At 44.8% G+C, this 22,453-nt stretch overlaps 1 protein-coding gene and 1 non-coding gene across 5 annotated transcripts in view; one reads left to right on the top strand and one right to left on the bottom strand.

The window, feature by feature from the left end:
- The window catches only part of SEPTIN12 (septin 12), a 105,250-nt gene that overhangs the window by 73,518 nt on the left and 9,279 nt on the right, over nucleotides 1–22,453 (bottom strand). For 3 of the 4 annotated variants that reach the window (XM_034420491.3, XM_087878476.1, XM_034420490.3), the window contains one exon: nucleotides 3,455–4,777. In XM_034420491.3, coding sequence (XP_034276382.2) covers nucleotides 3,455–4,777 — 1,323 coding nt within the window. Of the gene's footprint in view, nucleotides 1–3,454; nucleotides 4,778–18,654; nucleotides 18,834–22,453 lie in introns of those variants that run through there. The other variant, XM_087878477.1, reaches the window with a different exon arrangement.
- LOC117667408 (U5 spliceosomal RNA) lies at nucleotides 4,979–5,092 on the top strand. Its single transcript, XR_004592030.2, has one exon. It is a non-coding gene; the product is annotated as a U5 spliceosomal RNA (small nuclear RNA).

The following is a 22,453-nucleotide window of genomic DNA, read 5'->3' as shown; positions in this document are numbered from 1 at the left end:
AAATGATTGGCACGGAGTGTCAAAGATGGCGGAGATGCTACAATCCTGGATTTGAAAAAGTTGCACGATTGTGCAACAGAGCCTCCATGTTTCAAGGCAGTGTATCAGGGTATTCTAGCTTGCTGAGGGGAGCAGGGAAATGGAGGGTGGAGGACAAACATCATCATTAGACCTTGCCTTCTGATGATTCTCATAAATGCTCTTTGGGTTTTTCTCGGATGCTTTTGAGCGTTTCATCGGAAAGGGGCCCAGTGCATTCCAGAGCCAGAGGGGATGAGCGGCTTGACCAACTGGATGGCAGAGAAAACTGAAACAGAGAAGAGCTTTGTCTTCTTGGTGCCACAAAAATGAGGAAGCTCTGGGGAGTAAACTTCCTCTGGTTTCCAGACACCAGCAAGAAGAACTGCCGCATCGAAGGGGCTGTGGCCAAACCCTCCAAAAAAGAATGGTGTCCCAAGGGTGTGTTGAGATGGTCCCCTGGCTGAGACATGGTCCATAGATCATATGTCCTCTACAGAGGGAGAATGGAATGGAATGGAATGGAATGGAAGGGAAGGGAAGGGAAGGGAAGGGAAGGGAATGGAAGGGAAGGGAAGGGAAGGGAAGAGAAGAGAAGAGAAGAGAAGAGAAGAGAAGAGAAGAGAAGAGAAGAGAAGGGAAGGGAAGGGAAGGGAAGGGAAGGGAAGGGAAGGGAAGGGAAGGGAAGGGAAGGGAAGGGAAGGGAAGGGAAGGGAAGAGAAGAGAAGAGAAGAGAATTAGGAAAGAATGGAATGGAATGGAATGGAATGGAATGGAATGGAATAGAATAGAATAGAATAGAATAGAATAGAATAGAATAGAATAGAAACTATGGAATGGAATAGAATAGAATGGAATAAAATAGGAATGGAATGGAATGGTGTAGAGTAGGATAGGGTAGGGTAGGGAAAAGAAAAGAGGAGAGGAGAAGAGAGAAGCGAAGTGAAGTGAAGTGAAGTGAAGTGAAGTGAAGTGAAGTGAAGTGAAGAGAAGAGAAGAGAAGAGAAGAGAAGAGAAGAGAAGAGAAGAGAAGAGAAGAGAAGAGAAGAGAAGAGAAGAATATACTCTATTTGGCCAACTGTGATTAGACACATAAGGAAACACAAGAGGAGAAGCAATTTAGAGGATGGCTGATCTTCTGTACCTGGTTGGATTCGTAAAACATGCTAATTTAGGGCAACATGTGGTTGTGTGGTTGTGGGAAACCTAACTCTTAATCCATCTGATGTACGTTTCTTTGATGATAGCAGGTTAGATGAGTGCAGCCATTCTGTTAAGCCATGTTTTGGGAGATCCAATATGGGTCGATCACCAGGACCAGAGGTTTTGCTGTTTGCTTGTGCTGCCCAAACGGCAGCCGACGACTTAATAGTCAACCATCAACACACCCCAATCAACATCTAAAAAGCCACATATAACAGGCACCATATAAATACCACACAGAGCACAGGACACACACTATTAGAGAGACTTCCCTGAAGATGGGCTCCAGCGCAGGTCTGAAAACTCAGAAGACAAAACTATGGTCTCGGTGACCAACCCAGATAGGATCCTACAATATTATCCTGGGACATGTACATTCGCCTTCATTATGTTTTGTGAGTTGTATGTCATACGAGGTTTGGACTGACCATCCTGGAGTTTGATCGAGATTAGTTTAATGATTATTGACGTTGGAAGGACATGACTTGCAATTGGGTTGCTATTAGTGGTGAAATCCAAATTTTTTTACTAACGGTTCTGTGGGCGTGGCTTGGTGAACGTGGCTTGGTGGGGAAGGATACTGCAAAATCCCCATTCCCACCCCACTCTGGGGCCAGCCAGAGGTGGCATTTGCCGTTTCTCCAAACTACTCAAAATTTCTGCTACTGGTTCTCCAGAACCTGTCAGAACCTGCTGGATTTCACCCCTGGTTGGCATGCTTTCTTGTGATACGGGAAGAATAAGATACATGGTTACTTTCAAAGACATTATATAAGAAATGCATTAATGTTAGTATGGGAGAAAATTAAAGAGCAACTTTATCTGGGGATACCAGTTTGGCTTTCAACGATGGAAGCACGGATTCACCCAAATGTTATTAACCTGGGAAATATTGTTAGATATAAAGATATTTTGAATGAAAAGGGGGAACCCAAAACTAAACAAGAACTGAGTGATCAAGGGATCGATATGGCATGGTAATATATATACCAAATCGGTATATATACCAAACCATGGTATGGTTTGGCTCTGCAACTGAACAAGAGAGACACAGACTTCAGAGGATAATTAGAACTGCAGAAAAAACAATGACTACCAACCTGCCTTCCATTGAGGACCTGTATGTTGCACGAGTCAAAAAGAGGGCTGGGAAAATATCTACAGACCCCTCGCATCCTGGACATAAACTGTTTCAACTCCTACCCTCAAAACAATGCTACAGGGCACTGCACACCAGAACAACTAGACACAAGGACAGTTTTTTCCAGAGCGCCATCACTCTGCTTAACAACTAATTCTCTCAACACTGTCAAACTAGTTACTAAGTCTGCATTACTATTAATCTTCTAACCGTTCCCATCACCCATCTCCTTCCACTTATGACTGTATGACTGTAAATTTGTTGCTTGTATCCTTATGATTTATATTGATATTGTTTCCTGATTGCTTATTTGTACCCTATGACTATCATTAAGTGTTGTACCTTATGATTCTTGATGAACATATCTTTTCTTTTATGTACACCGAGAGCATCTGCACCAAAGACAAATTCTTGTGCGTCCAATTACACTTGGCCAATAAAGAATTCTATTCTATTCTATTCTATTCTATTCTATTCTATTCTATTCTATTCTATTCTATTCTATTCACAAGTGCAGATACACTCTAGATATGAGAACGATGCTAAATTATATGGATTTTATAAAGAATTAACAGTATTAGATATGATATTAACAGAAACAGAAGAAAGATTGATAAAGAAATTGTACAGCTACTTATTGGGCATAAAACTGGAAGACGAACAAGTGAAGGAGACAATGATAGCACGGGCAAAAATATTTGGTCCTACAATAGAATTAGACAAATGGCAGAAACTGTGGGACAGGAATTACAAATTAACAACGTCGACTGCATATAAAGAAAATTTGTATAAGATGTTTTATAAATGGCATTTTATAGATGGTGAGATTGGCAAAGATGTTTAAAGATAAGTCAGCTAAATGTTGGAAGTGCCACCAGATACCTGGGTCTTATGATTATCATATGTGGTGGACATGTGTAGAAGCAAAAAATATTGGACAAAAATACATACATGGCTGGAAAAGATGATAAAACAAAACATTGAGACTAGCTTAATGAGTTGTGTAGCCTCACCATTCTAAGTTTGTAAAAAGGTGGCTTGAACAGGCCGTTATGTTATTTCAGAGGGCATCTAAGGCACAACTTGACTAACCTTCTTTTAGTAAATTCCTCTCTCCAGACTCTTCCTTCTTCTCAAAGATCTCCAGAGGCTGGTCTCCGGACTCTTCCCCTGGGCCAAAAGACAGTTCTGGATTCGAAGCCTTGGAAGCATCTTGACAGGAGATGGAACCAATCAGAGCGGGACAGTTTTCTCTTCGGTTGGGCAAAGCTGGGCTCCCTTGGGGAGTTGGCACTGTCATTGGAGACCCAAGAAAAGAGGACTGGGAAGTAGGGTGACCAGTTGGAGATGGAGAGACAAGCTGGAAAGAGTCAGACTGAGGATGAGGACCTGTTCTCTCTGTTTCTGATATCTCTGGTGGGTTTCCATAACACATTGTTAGGGAAGTGTCATGGGTTATGATCACTTGATCTTTGTTGGTCAGTTCTGGAGATGGATGAGACAGGCTGTGGCCAAGGTTGATCTGAAGCTGGGCCTTAGGCAAAGATTTGAGCCCAGGATCACCCACCGAAGGGAGAACATAACCAATTGGTGAGTTTCCGATGAACTTGTCCAGGCTGGTGGGAAATGTTGGAAGCTTTGTGGTTTGCTTGGAGGCCAAAGAAGCCATAGAAGTCACGTTGGCCAACTGGCCTACCCCCATGGCAGAGAAAGGGGAATCCTTTCGCAATAATGTTCTATTTTCTGGAAGTGGCGAGATGGAATTTTGGTCTTGGGAGGTCCACCTGTTGGTGGGGTCCATGTTCAAGGTGGAGCAAAGGATAGGACTGGGCCCCTGGTCTTCTGCGATATGCAAGTCAAGGGACGGCAAGGAGCTGTGATTCACGGTAGCCTTGGAGACCTGCCGGATGGGACGGTCCACCTCGGCATGGAATACATTCCCATGAGATGAGAACTTCTTCAGCAAAGGGCTAGACAGCTGAGAGATCTCAATTCCAGAGGGCTCGGCTTGCCGAGAGGGATTCGGAGGGCATCTTGTGGGTGTTGGGCACTCCAAGCTGGAAGAAGAACTGTGAAGGCTCTCATCGCTTCCTGGGCCTAAAGATGACGAGAATCCATTGGGATTCAGCCGAGTTTGGAAGGAGGACACCCTCATGAGGTTGGTTCCATTAGCCCGAGGCAAATGAACGGTACCTCGGTTGAAAGACAGGCTGTTCGTGACCCTGGTTTTGGGGATCGGACTGTGCAAAGGACTGGAGATGTTGCTCAGGCCGATGGGAGATGGGTAAGTGCTCTGCACGGGCCCTCTGGTTCTTTTTCCCTCTCCATTTTCAGAGGGGCAGGGATTTACAGAAGATCTGGTTGAGCATGAAGGAGCTTCTTCCACATCTTCCATCTCAAAGGACCTCTTTAAGGCTGCAGAAGAAAGCAAGAAAGGACACAAAAACCGGCCATGATTAGACCAACAGTGCTCAAATATGTTGCCTTTGTTATACAGATTCCTTTGAAACTGTGGGGCTGTTGAATATATCAGTTCTCCAGCTAGGTCTCAGCTCTATCCAATCAAAGGCTATTTCTGTTCTTACATTTGAATGCTCTTTACTGTTTCAGCATTATATTCTCTGATTTCTCTTCAGCTCATATAAACTTTTCACCTTTTACTAAAGATTTCCGTGGAGAGAGACATGTATGTGTTTATAACTAATTTTTTTGAGGGTCTCCCTCCCTTCCCATCTTTTAGCTAGGGTTGTGTATTTATCTTTTGTATTATTATTTAGCTCCTATTGTGTATAGGTTTTGTAAAATGTTATCTTTTTAATATTGGAAACCTCCCAGAATTACCTTGTAGCAGGAGTGGGTTGTTGGGGGTTCGCAGGGGTTCGGGAGAACCTCTAGCTAAGATTCTGTGCAGTTCGGAGAACCCCCAAATCCCACTCCTGGCTGGCCCCGCCCACCCTGCCCCTGCCAGGAGTCGCCACACGGCCCATTTTGGATGAAGGTAAGTGCAGGGCGCACACGGAGGCTCGAGGAGGGTGAAAAACGGGCCTACCAGAAGTTCGGGAAGGCCGGAAACAGGCCTGTTTCTGGCCTCCAGAGGGCCTCTGGAGCCTCTGGAGGCTGTTTTTGCCCCCCCGGAGGCTTGAGAAAAGCCTCCAGAGCCTGGGGAGGGCAAAAATGCCCCCCCCACCGTGGTGCAGGAGGCCAACTAGGCCATGCCCACCATGGCCACGCCCACCCAGCAACCGGGCAGAGAACCCTTGCTAAAAATTTTGAAGCCCACCCCTGCCTTGTGGTAAGATAGATGGTCAAGAAATTTAACAAACAAACAATATTTTTTTAAAAAAAAACCACCAGGCTCATCTTACAAAAAATACACATCTGATGATAGGCTGCCAAGCTGGTTTCCTTTAAGAGACACATTTTCAGGGAGAAGATGGGAGGCTGCCTCAGCATCGGATTACGAAAATGTGTACAGATACTCCTCAAGTTACGACCATAATTGAGCCTCACAATGATGGTTATAAGTCATAAATAACCTTTAGGACATGGCAGTCATAAAGGTCCAATCACATGATTGGATCCGATTTTATGACCAACTCCCTATCTTTTTGAAAACTATTATTAAAAGAAGCCTTTCTAAATGAAGCGGAATGGACTGGACTGGACTGGACTGGACTGGACTGGAATAGAATAGAATAGAATAGAATAGAATAGAATAGAATAGAATAGAATAGAATAGAATAGAATAGAATAGAATAGAAATAAGAATTGGAATTAGAATTAGAATTAGAATTAGAATAGAAATAAGAAGTAGAATGGAATAGAAATAAGAAAGAATAGAATAGAATAGAATAGAATAGAATAGAATAGAATAGAATAGAATAGAATAGAATAGAATAGAATAGAATAACAGAGTTGGGAGGGACCTTGGAGGTCTTCTAGTCCAACCCCCTGTTTAGGCAGGAAACCCTACACCACTTCAGACAAATGGTTATCCAATCTTAAAATCTTCCAGTGTTGGAGTATTCACAACTTCTGCAGGCAAGTTGTTCCACTGATTAATTGCTCTAACCGTCAGGAAATTTCTCCTTAGTTCTAAGTTGCTTCTCTCCTTGATTAATTTCCATCCTTTGCTTTTTGTCCTGCCCTCAGGCAAATGAAGCAGAGAGTTCCGTGGGCACCATGGGAAGGAGCCCCAATCTACAGGTTGTCTATTTCAGCCAAAGGTTTTGCCACCTTGGGCCAGATGCTGCATACAGCTGTTTCTTCAAAGGCACGGGCTCTACAAGCCCTCCCTCACCACAACCTGTGAAACCCGATATTCCTTTAATAAGGTGGTTTGGGGAATCTTTGATGTGGGCTCGAGGTGGAAATCCTGTTGCCTGCTGGAGATGTGGGAGATAAAATCGCATCTCCTAAAACAAACAGACAATTGGAGACAGGAGAGCTAAATTTCAACGGTTGCTGTCTTCTCCAGCTGGTGGAAGGAGCCCAGAGAAAAACGCTAATATTTCAAATATATTCATATTCTTATTTCTACTTTACAAAACATCAGACTCCTACCTTGCTTTGGCTGGACTTTGCTCTGGATTTTGCAGGGTTTCCCATATAAGGACACGAAACGCTGCAAATCAGGACTACAAACCTGACGTTCTCCAGAAGTTTTGGACACCCCTTTTTCTTTTTTTATCTTCCTTTTTGGTCCTTGTAAGTTTTTTTAAAAAAATATATATGGCAGGGCATAGAGCTGATGCACGTGAGATAACTGTCTGGTTTGGCTCTGCAACCCAATAAGACAGACACAGATTTCAGAGGATAATTAGAACTGCAGAAAAAACAATGGCTACCAATCTGCCTTCCATTGAGGACCTGTATACTGCACGAGTCAAAAAGAGGGCTGTGAAAATATTTACAGACCCCTCGCATCCTGGACATAAACTGTTTCAACTCCTAGCTTCAAAACGATGGTACAGAGCACTGCACACCAGAACAACTAGACACAAGGACAGTTTACTCCCGAACGCCATCACTCTGCTAAACAAATAATACCCTCAACACCGTCAAACTATTTACTAAGACTGCACTACTATTAATCTTCTCATTGTTCCTATCACCCATCTCTTCCCACTTATAACTGTATGACTGTAATTTTGTTGCTTATATTCTTACGATTTAGATTGATTGTTTCCTAGTATGATTTAATTGCTTATTTGTTCCCTATGACTATCATTAAGTGTTGTATTTTATGATTCTTGATGAACGTATCTTTTCTTTTATGTACACTGAGAGCATATGCACCAAAGACAAATTCCTTGTGTATCCAATCACACTTGGCCAATACAGAACTCTATTCTAACCTAAAAGTGAATACTGTTCTGAATTAATTTAATCAGGTATAGCCCTACCACCGCAGAAGTGAGTGGATAACCCGGAGGTATTTATGAAAGCTTGCTTACAATTCAAACAGACCAATTATCTCTCCAAACAGGAGGAGGAGGAGGAGGAGGAGGTGGGCAGCAGCAAAGGGATTGCTTGCAGCAAATGGCACAACCCCCAAAAGCATTCAAAACAAGTCAGTTAGGTGACAAAGAAGAATGTGAGATTGTACCCCGAGGACCTGGGCAATCTCCTGCAAGAGTGTTTTGTTCCTTGGTTAACCAGAATTATTGTGGCCTAAAAAAATGGTACTTTAGTGGAGCAATCAAAGATGACTTCCCTCTTTTGCGGGTCTGTAAGGGACGTGGTGGCTCAGTGGCTAAGATGCTGAGCTTGTCGATCAAATGGTCGGCAGTTCAGCAGTTTGAATCCCTAGTGCCGCGTAACGGGGTGAGCTCCTGTTGCTTGTCCCAGCTTCTGCCAACCTAGCAGTTCGAAAGCACGTAAAAAAGTGCAAGTAGAAAAATAGGGACCCCCTTTGGTGGGAAGGGAACAGCGTTCCATGCGCCTTTGGCGTTGAGTCATGCCGGCCACATGACCACGGAGACGTCTTCGGACAGCGCTGGCTCTTCAGCTTTGAAAAGGAGATGAGCACCGCCCCCTAGAGTTGGGAACAACTAGCACATATGTGCGAGGGGAACCTTTACCTTTTACCTTTAAGCACCAGCCAATCTCAACACACGGACAACTTAGTCTAGAACAACTAGACACAAGAACAGTTTTTTCCCAAACGCCATCACTCTGCTAAACAAATAATTCCCTCAACACTGTCAAACTATTCACTAAGTCTGCACTATTATTAATATTCTCATCGTTCCCATCACCCATCTCCTCCAATTTATGACTGTATGATTGTAATTTGTTGCTGTGTCCTTACAATTTATATTGTTTCCTAGTATGATTTGATTGCTTATTTGTACCCTATGACTATCATTAAGTGTTCTACTTTATGATTCTTGACGAATGTATCTTGTCTTTTGATGTAGACCGAGAGCATATGCACCAAAGACAAATTCCTTGTGTGTCCAATCACATTTGGCCAATAAAGAATTCTATTCTATTCTATTCTATTCTATTCTATTCTATTCTATTCTATTCTATTCTATTCTATTCTATTCTATTCTATTCTATTCTATTCTTCATAGTGCTTTACAGCTTCTCTCTAAGCGATTTACAGAGTCAGTCTATTTGCCCCCAACAATCTGAGTCCTCATTTTACCCACCTCGGAAAGATAGAAGTCTGAGTCAACCTTGAGCCTGGTGAAATTTGAACTGCCGAACTGCAGGCAAAAACTAAAAAGAACTAAGATGGTGGCACACAAATTGTTATTGTAATACCACACTGCATGGGCCAGAAGTGGTCAGAAGGGGAGTAAGGTATATGGTGGATCTTCTTGTCTACCACACATTCAAGCTTGAATTCCTTTCCGAGAAAGTGCCCATTGGTGATGTCCACCAAGAAAATGGACCTGGGCAGTTGGAAAGAGGTTCTCAGATTGCTAGCCAAATGTCAGCCCTAGAGGCCATCTTTTACTTCAGGGCTGTCACATTTAGAGCTGTGGGAAACTGGGAGTGGGGGATGTTATTTGGAACCCTGACTCCAAAAGGCAAGGGAAGACAGAAGGTGGGATGCAAAAGAATGGTAATCCCATCTCTGTGTAAACACCAATGCATTGTTCCAAAGTTTACAGGAAGATTTGTTTCCAAATGGGAAACCTGTAAATGCTCAGGTTTAGTCACAAAGTGAGGCCAGGAAGTGGCCAAATCCTTCCTTATGATCTATTCCTCCAGCCTTACTCTTTCAAACAATAAAGTCCTCTGAATTCAATTACTCGATCTGCCCTTCCATTTAATCAAACAGGAGAAGCCAAGGCTAAAAATATGTTAACTATTTGGTCCCTCTGATTTTTTTTTTAACTAAATCAACTGCCTCCCCCCCCCAAAGGAAAGAGACTTAATACAATCAATTCCTTAAAGGGCCCTGATTTGCATGTTTGCACTTCATGTTATCTGTTGGTCTCTGGCTTAAGAAAAGAGACTTTAATGCAATCTGTGGCTCCAGGCTCTTTTTTTTTTTTTTCATCTTTAATGGATGTTCTGTGACCACGAAGAAATCAGAAGCCCTGGTGAAAATATGACTCACAAATGAAAAAAGTCACACACACTTTAGAGTGTTCACCCATCAGGATCCTAGTTCAGCATTGTCTTCACAAAGAATGTGAATTTAAGGATCATGGTTTTTTGGCTTAGTTTTTTGGCTTGGATTTAACAGTCCAACCTATCAAAAACAGCACCACAAAAAACAGATTTAGGATTAGGAACACGTTAAAATAGGGAAGAAATAGGGAAGAAAAAGAGCCTTGGTAGTACAGTGGTCTAAAGCACCCTGTTATTAAGACCAGCTGCCTGCAATTACTGCAGGTTCGAATCTCACCAGGCTCAAGGTTGACTCAGCCTTCCATCCTTTCTAAGGTAGGTAAATTGAGGACCCAGTTGTGGGGGAAATAAGCTGACTTTGTATAAATATACAAAAAGGATGAAGGCTATTGCTGAGCACATTGTAAGCCGCCCTGAGTCTCCGGAGAAGGGCGGCATATAAATCAAATTTTTTAAAAAAATGGTAAGTGAACACCTGTCTACCCTAGATGAGTTCAAATCACCAGGACCAGATGGATTATACCCCAAGATTCTGAAGGAACTGGCAGACGAGATCTCAGAACCACTGAACTATATCTTTCAAAGATCCTGGATCACAGGGGAAGTGCCAGAGGATTGGAAAAGAGCTGATGTAGTTTCCATCTTCAAAAAAAGGAAAAAAAATAAATCCAGGAAACTACAGACCTATCAGCCTGACCGCAATACCAGGGAAGATTCTGGAAAAGATAATCAAACAATGAATCACCGAACACCTAGAAGCAAACCAAGTAATAAACAAAAGCCAACATGGGTTTGTCAAAAACAGATCATGCCAGACTAATCTTATTGCATTCTTTGACAAAGTGACAAAATTAGTGGACCAGAGGAATGCTGTCGAAATAATTTACTTGGACTTTAATAAACCATTTGATAAAGTAGACCATAACCTACTACTAGATAAAGTAGAAAAATGTGGGTTAGACACAGGGGTGAAATGTAAAATTTGTTACTACCGGTTCTGTGGGCATGGCTTGGGGGGGGGGTTAATGTGACTGGGTGGGTGTGGCCAACTTTTTTATTTTTTTTAACTTTTCAAAGCATTTTTTCTAATGCTTTGAAAAGCCTCTCTGCCAATCAGGGAACTCGTCTGGGATCATCAGAGACTTTTCAAAGCATTTTTTTTACCACCTCTTCGGCCAAGAGGTTGCAGAAAAAAATGCTTTGAAAAGCCTCTGACGATCCCAGCTGAGCCGTGCGATTATCAGAGGCTTTTTTTTTTTACTTCTAAAAGCATTTTTTCATCGGAAGAGGTTGTAGAAAAAATGCTTTTAAAAGTAAAAAAAAAAAAGCCTCTGATGATCGTGCGGCTCAGCTGGGCATGGTGGGGTGGGTGGGTGGGCGCAGGGATTTTTGCTACCGGTTTTCCGAACCACCCACCACCATCGCTACTGGATCGGGCAATTTGGTCCAAACGGGAGCATTTCACCCCTGGTTAGACAGCATCACCACCAGATGGATTCGTAACTGGCTGACCAACCGCACTCAACGTGTAGTCCTCAATGGAACTGCATCTACATGGAGGGAAGTATGCAGTGGAGTACCCCAAGGCTCTGTTTTAGGCCCAGTACTCTTCAACATCTTCATCAATGACTTAGACGAGGGGATAGATGGGGAACTCATCAAATCTGCAGATGACACTAAACTGGCAGGAATAGCCAACACTCCAGAAGATAGGCTCAAGATACAGAAGGATCTTGACAGACCTGAACATTGGGCGCTATCTAACAAAATGAAATTCAATGGTGAAAAAACCAAGGTTCTACATTTAGGGAAGAAAAACAAAATGCACAGGTACTGTATATGTGGTACCTTGCTCAATAGTAGTAACTGTGAGAGGGATCTTGGAGTCCTAGTGGACAACCATTTAAATATGAGCCAGCCGTGTGCAGCAGCTGCCAAAAAAGCCAACACAGTTCTGGGCTGCATAAACAGAGGAATAGAATCAAGATCACGTGAAGTCTTAATACCACTTTATAATACCTTGGTAAGGCCACACTTGGAATATTGCATTCAGTTTTGGTTGCCACGGTGTAAAAAAGATGTTGAGACTCTAGAAAGAGTGCAGAGAAGAGCAACAAAGAGGCTAAAACATATGAAGAACGGTTGCAGGAACTGGGTATGTCTAGTTTAATGAAAAGAAGGACTAGGGGAGACATGATAGCAGCATTCCAATATCTCAGGGGCTGCCCCAAAGAAGAAGGAGTCAAGCTATTCTCCAAAGCACCTGAGGGCAGGACAAGAAGCAATGGGTGGAAACTAATCAAGGAGAGAAGCAACTTAGAACTAAGGAGTAATTTCCTGACAGTCAGAACAATTAATCAGTGGAACAGCTTGCCTCCAGAAGTTGTGAATGCTGCAACACTGGAAGTTTTTAAGAAGATGTTGGATAACCATTTGTCTGAAGTGGTGTAGGGTTTCCTGCCTAAGGAGGGGGTTGGACTAAAAGACCTCCAAGGTCCCTTCCAACTCTCTTCTCTCTTCTCTTCCCCCTTCCCCCTTCCCCCTTCCCCCATTCCTATTCCTATTCCTATTCCTATTCCTATTCCTATTCCTATTCCTATTCCTATTCCTATTCCTATTCCTAATCCTAACTCTAACTCTAACTCTAACTCTAACTCTAACTCTAACTCTAACTCTAACTCTATTCTATTCTATTCTATTCTATTCTATTCTATTCTATTCTATTCTATTCTATTCTATTCTATTCTATTCTATTCTATTCTATTCTATTCTATTCTTCTAAAGAGTTGGCCCTGAGTCTTAAGCATGGCAGCAGCTCAACAGCTAGAAGCGAGCTGAGAAAAGCCAGCCTCAGTTCATTTATTTGCTTGACCTCTGCCCTCCAGCTGTTTCCTCCAGCACCTGCTTGAGCTCCGAGTGTCCATCACAAAGGAGAACCTTTTCCCACCTCCCTGGGGGTGTGAAGGAGCCCTTTGCTTCTGCACTTTGCCCCTGCTGCCCTTCATCCCCTCCCCTCCAACATCTCCAGCAGCTGACCCCCTGAACCAAACGGAGAACATGGCAGCAAACACTCCGTCACTGTCACTGGGGAATCAAAAGGCTGGCTGGAGGGACTCCAAACATCCGTGCAGCTGGAAGGGTCCTGGTGCAAAAACTGACCCAGGGAGAGAAGGAAGGCAGACGATCCACAATTGGCTGAGGGCCAAAGGTACGGATCTGATGCTAACCCCAAACATTGGGCTTTTAGTCCTGCGCTGGAGAAGTTTTAGCAGAGGAAAATAGATAAGAAGGGAAGGAGGGGTTCAACGATCTGTAGAGATTCTCAATCATCCAGGTCGTGGTTGTCTCAACAAAGGTCATTCTCTCCCTCCCCCCAAAGGAATAGGAATATTCTTTATTGCTAATCTCGAGATTAGCGAAGATGTATCCGAATTTAAACCCAACTTGCTGGAAATGCAAATAGGCACAGGGCACTTTTTTTCATGTCTGGTGGCTTTGCCCAAAAATTAGGAAATTCTGGGAAAAAATAAAAACATGGCTAACAGAAATAACAGCAGAGGAAATAGAGTTTAAACCAGAAATTTTTCGATTAGGTATGATCAAAGAAAACTATAGGAAAGAAATAAAATATTTAATATTACATATAACTACAGTAGCTAGATTGGTATTAGCTCAATATTGGAAAACAGATCAATTGCCAACAGATCACCTAATAATCCAAAAAATTTACAATTGTGCTGAAATGAATGAATTAACATTTGAGTTAAAAGATAAGGTAGACTCAAAATACTACACGGCATGGAATAGATGGTACGTTTGGATAAATCAAAAAGAAAGGAGAGTAAATGTAAAATTAGGTAAGACAACAACATTAACAAACAGGCACCTTCAACAAGATAAAGGATGTGATAAAGTGACAAAGTCACTTTCTATATTTTGTTTTTTCGTTTTTCGTTTTTCTTTTTTTTTCTTTCTCTCTTCTTTTCTTTTCTTCTTTTTAATTTTGTTTTGTTTTCTTTTTCTATATTTTGCTGTGAGTAAGTAATGTCATTCAGATTAATATAAATGTATTTTGTATATACTGTATTTTATCTTTTTAAGTTTAATAAAGTTTGTTTTTAAAATTAAAAAAAAGGAATATTCTTTATTGGCCAAGTGTGATTGGACACACGAGAAATTTGTCTCCGGTGCATAAGCTGCTCTCAGTGTACATACAGACAACAAAGTGGTAAGTCATAGATCATAAATCATAAGACACAAACAACAAGTGATAGATCATAAGATACCAATAGGAGGAGGTAGTAAGAAGGATGAGGAGAAAGACAAGAAGGTAACTTTCTTCGACTTTCTTGGTTTGAGGAAGTGAAGAAGCTTCTTGGATGAGAAGCAAAACCAGGGGTGAAATCCAGCAGGTTCTGACAGGTTCTGGAGAACTGGTAGTGGAAATTTTGAGTAGTTCGGAGAACTGGCAAATACCACCTCTGGCTGGCCCCAGAGTGGGGTGGGAATGGAGATTTTGCAATCTCCTTCCCCCAGGAGTGGGGAAGGAATGGGGATTTTGCAGTATTCTTCCCCTCGAGGAGAGAGGAAATGGGGATTTTGCAATCTTCTTCTCCTAGGAGTGGGGAGGGAATGTGGATTTTGCAGTATCCTTCCCCCAGGAGTGGGGTGGGAATGTGGATTTTGCAATATCCTTCCCCTGCCATGCCCACAAGCCACGCCCCCAAGCCACACCCCGCCCATCAAGCCACGCCCACAGAACCGGTAGTAAAAAAATTTGGATTTCACCACTGAGCGAAACGTTGTTGCTCTTCTCTGCACTCTTTCTAGAGTCTCAACATCTTTTTTACATCGTGGCGACCAAAACTGAATGCAATATTCCAAGTGTGGCCTTACCAAGGCCTTATAAAGTGGTATTAACATTTAACGTGATCTTGATTCTATCCCTCTGTTTATGCACACTGCTGGCTCATATTTAAATGGTTGTCCACTAGGACTCCAAGATCCCTCTCACAGTTACTACTATTGAGCAAGGTACCACATATACGGTACCTGTGCATTTTGTTTTTCTCCCCTAAATGTAGAAACTTGGTTTTTTCACTGTTGAATTTCATTTTGTTAGATAGCGCCCAATGTTCAAGTCTGTCAAGATCCTTCTGTATCTTGAGCCTATCTTCTGGAGTGTTGGCTATTCCTGCCAGTTTGGTGTCATCTGCAAATTTGATGAGTTCCCCATCTATCCCCTCGTCTAAGTCATTGATGAAGATGTTGAAGAGTACTGGGCCTAAAACAGAGCCTTGGGGTACTCCACTGCATACTTCCCTCCATGTAGATGCAGTTCCATTGAGGACTATACGTTGAGTGCAGTTGGTCAGCCAGTTACGAATCCATTTATTTATTATATTTCTATACCGCCTTTCTCCCGTAGGACTCAAGGCGGTGTACAGTCAAGAAAAATATAGACACACAAACATCATAAAATTGCTAATTAAAATTATTACTTAGTTTGGTCAATTAAATAAAACCCAGAATTAGATAACATTTAAAAAATCATTCACATGTTCATATGTTTAGCCCCGCCTGTTGGAACATCAGGGTCTTGAGGGCACGGCGGAAAGCACGGAGTTCAGGGATATTCCGTATCTCCGGGGGCAGTTCATTCCAAAGGGTTGGAGCCCTCACAGAGAAGGCCCTCCCTCTGGGAGTCGCCAGTCGACATAATTTGACTGACGGTACCAAGTAGTCCCTCCCTGTGAGAACGAACTGGTTGCCAGAACGCACTCTGGTTTCCATCGGTGTTGTGGTCTGCCAGCAGCCTGCGGAGCTGGCAGCAGAGTTGGACAGTGAGGAGGCTGGGGAGGGCCATGGGCCAGTCCTGGAGTCTGGGGAAGGCTCAGATGAGGGCTCTGTGTCTGAGGCAGAGAAAGGGCCATCTGAGAGGTACATGCTGCCTCCGGAGCCTCCAGAGTTGGACCTCAGCGAGGCAGAGGAACAGGGGGAGCCTGTTCCCAGTGCGCACATGCGCAGAGCTGCCAAATGGCAAGAACAGTTAAAACAAAAGGGACGACTCGGGAGTAGGGCTTGGAGATGATTGGCCCCTCCCATAAGACTTAAAAGAGGAGCAAAGGCATGTGGGCCTTTGCAGGAAGCAATATTGTTAATTCTGTGCAGTTTAAAGTCTGAAGCTCTGTTTGATTCTGGACTCCGTGTGTCTTTGCCAATGAGGTCTTTGGCAGCGTGTCAAGGGAGATAAAGATGGGTGATTATCAGCCTTATCCCAAAGGACTCTTTACAACTATTGGGGACTCCTCTGTGAATGAACAGAATTCTCAGCTGTTGAAATAAAACAGGTCTTTGGGACTATTTGTGTGTTTTATTGACTCAGGAAGCCTAGGTCAGAACAATTGGTAAGAAATTATGTTGGTCTATCATTCATTATAACCCTGATCGTGAATCACATTTCCATCTCACTTGGGGGGGATTACTCCAGCAGCACCGAAGAGCGAGTAGATTGGAGGAAATCTTGTTCTCAATCTCCAGTCTGGCAGGCTTCAGGCCCACCCCACCACCCACTTAAGAAATATCTATTCATAATTTCTAGGCTAGGGGAACAGCTGGCAGCTATAAGCCCAGCCCGCCCCCCACATCTGTGGGGGAGAGACAGGAGGAGAAAAGCCCACACCGGAATTTCTCTGCTCCCGCTGCCACTTTCATAGAAACAGCCAAGAGCATTCCTCATTGGAGGAAGTACAGGGTCCCCATGCGAAAAGTACCACCGAACAACCCGGCTTTGAGAAAATAGAACAATAGGTTTGAGAAGGGACTTTGGAGCAGTGGTGAAATCCAATTTTTTTTACTACCGGTTCTGTGGGCGTGGCTTGGTGGGCGTGGTGTGGCTTGGCGGGCTTGGCAGGGGAAGGATACCGCAAAATCTCCATTCCTACCCCACACCAGGGGAAGGATACTGCAAAATCTCCATTCCCTCCCCACACCAGGGGAAGGATACTGCAAAATCTCCATTCCCACCCCACTCCAGGGGAAGGATACTGCAAAATCTCCATTCCCACCCCACTCCAAGGGAAGGATACTGCAAAATCCTCATTCCCTCCCCACACCAGGGGAAGGATACTGCAAAATCTCCATTCCCACCCCACTCCAGGGGAAGGATACTGCAAAATCTCCATTCCCACCCCACTCCAGGGGAAGGATACTGCAAAATCCCCATTCCCTCCCCACACCAGGGGAAGGATACTGCAAAATCCCCATTCCCTCCCCACACTAGGGGAAGGATACTGCAAAATCTCCATTCCCATCCCACTCTGGGACCAGCCAGAGGTGGTATTTGCCGGTTCTCCGAACTACTCAAAATTTCCGCTACCGGTTCTCCAGAACCTGTCAGGACCTGCTGGATTTCACCCCTACCTTGGAGATCTTCTAGTCCAGTCTCCTTGCTCAGCCAGGAGATTTTATACCATTTCAGACGAATGGCTGTCAGATTCTTAGGGCTGTTTCTTCTGAAAAACCTCCCTTGGTAGACCTTCCACAACTTCTGGAGGCAAACCGTTCCACTGATTAATTGTTCTGACTGACAGGAAATTTCTTCTTAGTTCTAGCTCGGATCTTTCTTCGGTAGGTTTCCATGTGTTACTTGTTGTTGTGCCCTCACGTGCTTTGGAGAAGAGATCCACCCCATCCTCTCTGTGACCACCTCAAATATTGGAAGACTGATCAGTCATCTCTTGTCCTTCTCTTTACTAGATTTTAGACATTCCCAGTTCCCACAATCATTCATTGTACAATTTAGCTTCCAGCCCCCTTATCAGGGGTGGGCTGCTGGGGGTTGGCAGGAGTTCCTCTAGCTAAGATTCTGTGCAGTTCAGAGAACCCTCAAATCCCACTCCTGGCTGGCCCCGCCCATCCCTCCCAGGAGTCCCCACACAGCCCGTTTTGGATGCAGGTAAGTGCAGGGTGCACACAGAAGCTCGGGAAGGGCAAAAAATGGGCCTACCGGAAGTTCGGGAAAGCTGGAAACGGGCCCATTTCTGGCCTCCAGAGGGCCTTCGGAGTCTGGGGAGGCTGTTTTCGCTCTCCCTGAGGCTCGAGGAAAGCCTTGAGTATGTAGCTAAAAGCCTCCAAGTGGCCTCAATGATTCTAAAAGGATGCAAATGACCAGCTGTCTGCAAGGAATACAAATCCTTCCAGTCCCCACCATACAATCAGAGCTGAAGAAGCTTCTTGGATGAGAAGCAAAATGTCTTCAAAGAAAAACCAGAAAGTCCAGTTGCCTCTTGAAAAAAAAAAAAGCACCTTTGGGGACAACCATGACTTGGAGGATTGAGAATCTCCACAGACAAGTTAGTTAGGTTCTTCTGCTAAAAATTACTAGGTCAAAAGTGTTCCTGATCCTTCAAGTCCTGCAGATGTTCGGAGAAGGCCTTCTCATCAACACCAACGAGATCTGTCTCAGAGGTAGGAGCCCTTGATCACCGTTGAGTCCCAAGGGTTTTTATCAGGGATGGGCTTATCAGGAGAACCTCTAGCTAAGATTCTGTGCAGTTCGAAGAACCCCCAAATCCCACTCCTGGCTGGCCCCGCCCACCCCACCCTGCCCCTCCCAGGAGTCCCCCCACAGCCCATTTTGGATGCAGCTAAGTGCAGGGCGCGCGCGGAGGCTCAGGGAGGGCGAAAAAGGGGCATACCGGAGGTTCAGGAATGCTGGAAACGGGCCCATTTGCGGCCTCCAGAGGGCCTCTGGAGCCTGGGGAGGCTGTTTTCACCCTCCCAGAGGCTCAAGGAAAGCCTCCGGAGCCCGGGGAGGGCAGAAATGCCTCCTCCCCACACCGTGGTGCAGGAGGCCGACTAGGCCACACCCACCCTGACCCCTCCCACCCAGCAACTGGGCAGAGAACCCTTTGCTAAACTTTTTGAAGCCCAACCCTGGTTTCTATGCATTGCGGAGTTCCTCCCGCCCACCTCTTCTCATGAGTGAGTTCCGGCTCCAAACTTTCCTTAATTACAAACTGTGAAATGTGGGAAGAGAGACAGGGCTACAGCAACAGCTGGTAACTGGAACCCTTAAGCAAAAAAAAAAAAAAAAAAAACCCTAGCAAAACTTGTTTCTCCTTCTCTCTCTTTCTCTTTCTCTCTCTCTCTCTCTCTCTGCGGGAGGCACACGCTAGTGATTGCAGCCTGTCCGTGTTCCAGCTCTGAGCTGGCTGTCTCTCCACGGAGGTTTCCTGAAGGAGCTTTTAGAATAAAAAAAAAAACTCTATCCTTCTGTCATGGTGGGGTGGCCTGAATTATCTCAATTTCAGCTTTGTGTGGGAACAAAGCAGCTGCTCTGAAGTGAGGCCAATTGCCGAAGAACGCTCGGTTTTTGTATTTTTGTATTTTTGGTTTTTGCTCTCACTGCTTCTTGCAAACTCTCAGCGCTTCTCAACATGCAGGGTGGAAGGGAATAGAACCGGAAGGGACCTTGGAGGTCTTCTTCAAGCAGGAGACCATTTCAGACCAGCGGTTGCCCAATCTCTTCTTAAAAACCTCCAGTGATGGAGCACCCACAATTTCTGGAGGCAACTTCTGTTCCACCGGTTGATTGTTCTTAGCGTTAGGAAGTTTCTCCTTAGTTCCAAGTCACTTCTCTCCTGGATTAGCTTCCATCCAGGGATGGAATTCAATTTTCTTTTTTACTACCGGTTCTGTGGGCGTGGCTTGGTGGGCGTGGTTTGGTTGGGTACGCGTGGCTTGGTGGGCATGGCAAGGAAAGGATACAGCAAAATCTCCATTCCCTCCCCACTCCAGGGGAAGGATACTGCTAAATCCCCATTCCTACCCCACTCCAGGGGAAGGATACTGCAAAATCCCCATTCCTACCCCACTCCAGGGGAAGGATACTGCTAAATCCCCATTCCTACCCCACTCCAGGGGAAGGATACTGCAAAATCCCCATTCCCTCCTCATTCCTGGGGGAAGAATATTGCCAAATCTCCATTCCCACCCCACTCTGGGGCCAGCCAGAGGTGGTATTTGCCGGTTCTCCAAACTACTCAAAATTTCCGCTACCGGTTCTCCAGAACCTGTCAGAACCTGCTGAATAGCACCCCTGCTTACAACCATTGTTTCTTGTCCTGCCCTCCGATGCTTTGGAGAATAATTTGACCGTCTCTTCTTTGTGGCAGCTCTTTAAGTATTGGAATCCTGCTATCATCCTTCTAGTCCTTCTTTTCTCTAGACTAGCCGAACCCCAAATCCTGCAACTGTTCTTCAAATGTTTTAGTTTCCAGGCCTTTGATCATCTTAGTTGCTCTTCTCTGCACTTTTTCCAAAGTCTCAACGTCTTTTTTGTAGTCCTCCACTTACAAACGAACTGTTTGATGTTACTGAAAAAGGGACTTACAACCGAGTCCTTGCATTTACAACCATTGCAGGATTCCCATGTTCGTGTGATCAAAATTTGGGCACTTGGCAACCACTAAATCTTTTCACAAATGATCCCCATTGATAATAATAACTTATTACTTATAGCTTATAGCTTAACAACAGCAGTGATTTGCTTATCAACCATGGCGAAGCAGGTCATAAAATTGTTCTTGACTTGCTTAGCAAGCACTTTGGGAACTTCTGGTCCCAGTTTTGGTGGTGGACTGACTACCCGTATCCATTCTCCAGAGCAGGGGTCTCCAACAGAGGTGGGTTTCACATATTTTTACCACCGGTTCGCCCCGCGCGTGCATGCTTGCTTCATGTGCACATGCGCCTTCCATGCATGTGCCGGGGCTTCCGTGCAAGTGCTTTGCTCGCAAGCGCGCCTTCCATGCATGCGCCCGGCCTCGAAAACGTGGCTAAATAGGGCGGCATAGCAGCATAGTCGCTGCTACCGGTTCACCCGAACTTGTCCGAACCGGCTGAATATCACCACTGGTCTCCAACCTTGGCAAATTTAAGACTTGTGGACTTCAACTTCTCCTTCCTTCCCTTCCTTTCTTCCTAGTCTTCCTTCCTTCATTAGCTTTCCTTCATTTTCCTTCCTTCCTTCCTTCCTTCCTTCCTTCCTTCCTTCTTCCTTGTTTTCCTTCCTCTCTTCTTCCTTGTTTTCCTCCCTCCCTTCCTATCTTCCTCTTGTTTCCCTCCCTCCCTCCCTCTCACCCTCCTTGTTTTCCTCCCTTCCTCCTCCCTCCCTCCCTTCCTTCTTCCTTGTTTTCTTCCCTTCCTTCCTTTCTCTCTTCTTCCTCCCTTTCCTCCCTCTCTTCCTTTTTTTCCTTCCTCTCTTCTTCCTTGTTTTCCTCGCTCCTTCCCTTCCTCTCTCCCTCTTGTTTCCCTCCCTCCCTCTCACCCTCCTTGTTTTCCCCCCTTCCTCCTTCCTCCCTCCCAACCTCCCTCCCTCCCTCCCTTCTTCTTCCTTGTTTCCTCCCTTCCTTCCAGGGTTCCCATCCCGGATGGATTTTTCTGGGAGTTGAAGTCCACAAATCTTAAAGTTGCCAAGGTTGGAGACCCCCCCTGCTCCAGAGGTTTATTTTTCAGAGACCAATTTCGTAACTGGGGGGTGGGGGTAAGGAGAAGAGAGATCTCTAGCTTTTCAAGGGATCTTCAAGGGGATCTTGTTTGAATTTCTCGAACAAAGGGGAAGAAAATAGCTGGCTGGCTCTCTTGAGGCACACGTGTTACAACCCCTGTGGCTATTTCCCCCCTGAAAAATCAGGTTCTTCACTGCTGATGGACCAGCTAAACCTGTGATTCCTGAATCTGCAAATGGAGATTATATATATATATATATATATATATATATATATATATATATATATGTATGTATGTATGTATGTATGTATGTATGCATGCATGTATGTATGTATGTATGTATGTACATACGTATGTATGTCTCTGCTTTGGGAGGAGCTGGGATGCAGGTTGAGCAACAAGCCAACTATCCTGGCTGGTGAATGGTGGAAGCCAGTCTAACCCAGGGGTTTGCAACCTTAAATGCTCAAAGAGCCATTTGGACCCGTTTCCCACAGAAAAGAAAACACCAGGAGCCACAAAGCCTGGGTGGGCGTGGCCAACTCGATGTCACTCACTTCCACCAGTCACATGACACCCCCCTAGCCACGCCTACCCAGCCAGTCATTAGGGCAGAGAACCAGTTGTTAAAAAACACCGGGAACCACAAAATCCTTTTGACAACTCTTTCTCTCCCCTCCCTCACCCCTCCCTCTCTCTATGTGTCTCTCTCCCCCACCCCCTCTGTATCTCTCTGTCTCTGTGCTGGTCGCTTCTCCATCCCCCACCATCGCCCTTACCTTCTCAGGCCAGGCAAGGAATGACTGGGAGGGGAGGGGAGGGCGAGGGACGGGGCCAGCCAGTGGTGGGATCACCTGACAGGGAGCCACAGCAGAGGGCCCAAAGAGCCGCATGCGGCTCCAGAGCCGCAAGTTGCTGACTCCTGGTCTAACCTATTTGGAGGGCCACCAAGTTGGAATGATACTCACTAAATTCGATCAACAT

The sequence above is a fragment of the Pantherophis guttatus genome, chromosome 14 (genome assembly GCF_059756535.1).
Source record: "Pantherophis guttatus breed Tessera chromosome 14, ASM5975653v1, whole genome shotgun sequence".
In the NCBI taxonomy this organism is placed as follows: Eukaryota; Metazoa; Chordata; class Lepidosauria; order Squamata; family Colubridae; genus Pantherophis; species Pantherophis guttatus.
This window is presented reverse-complemented; position numbering and strand designations above follow the sequence as displayed.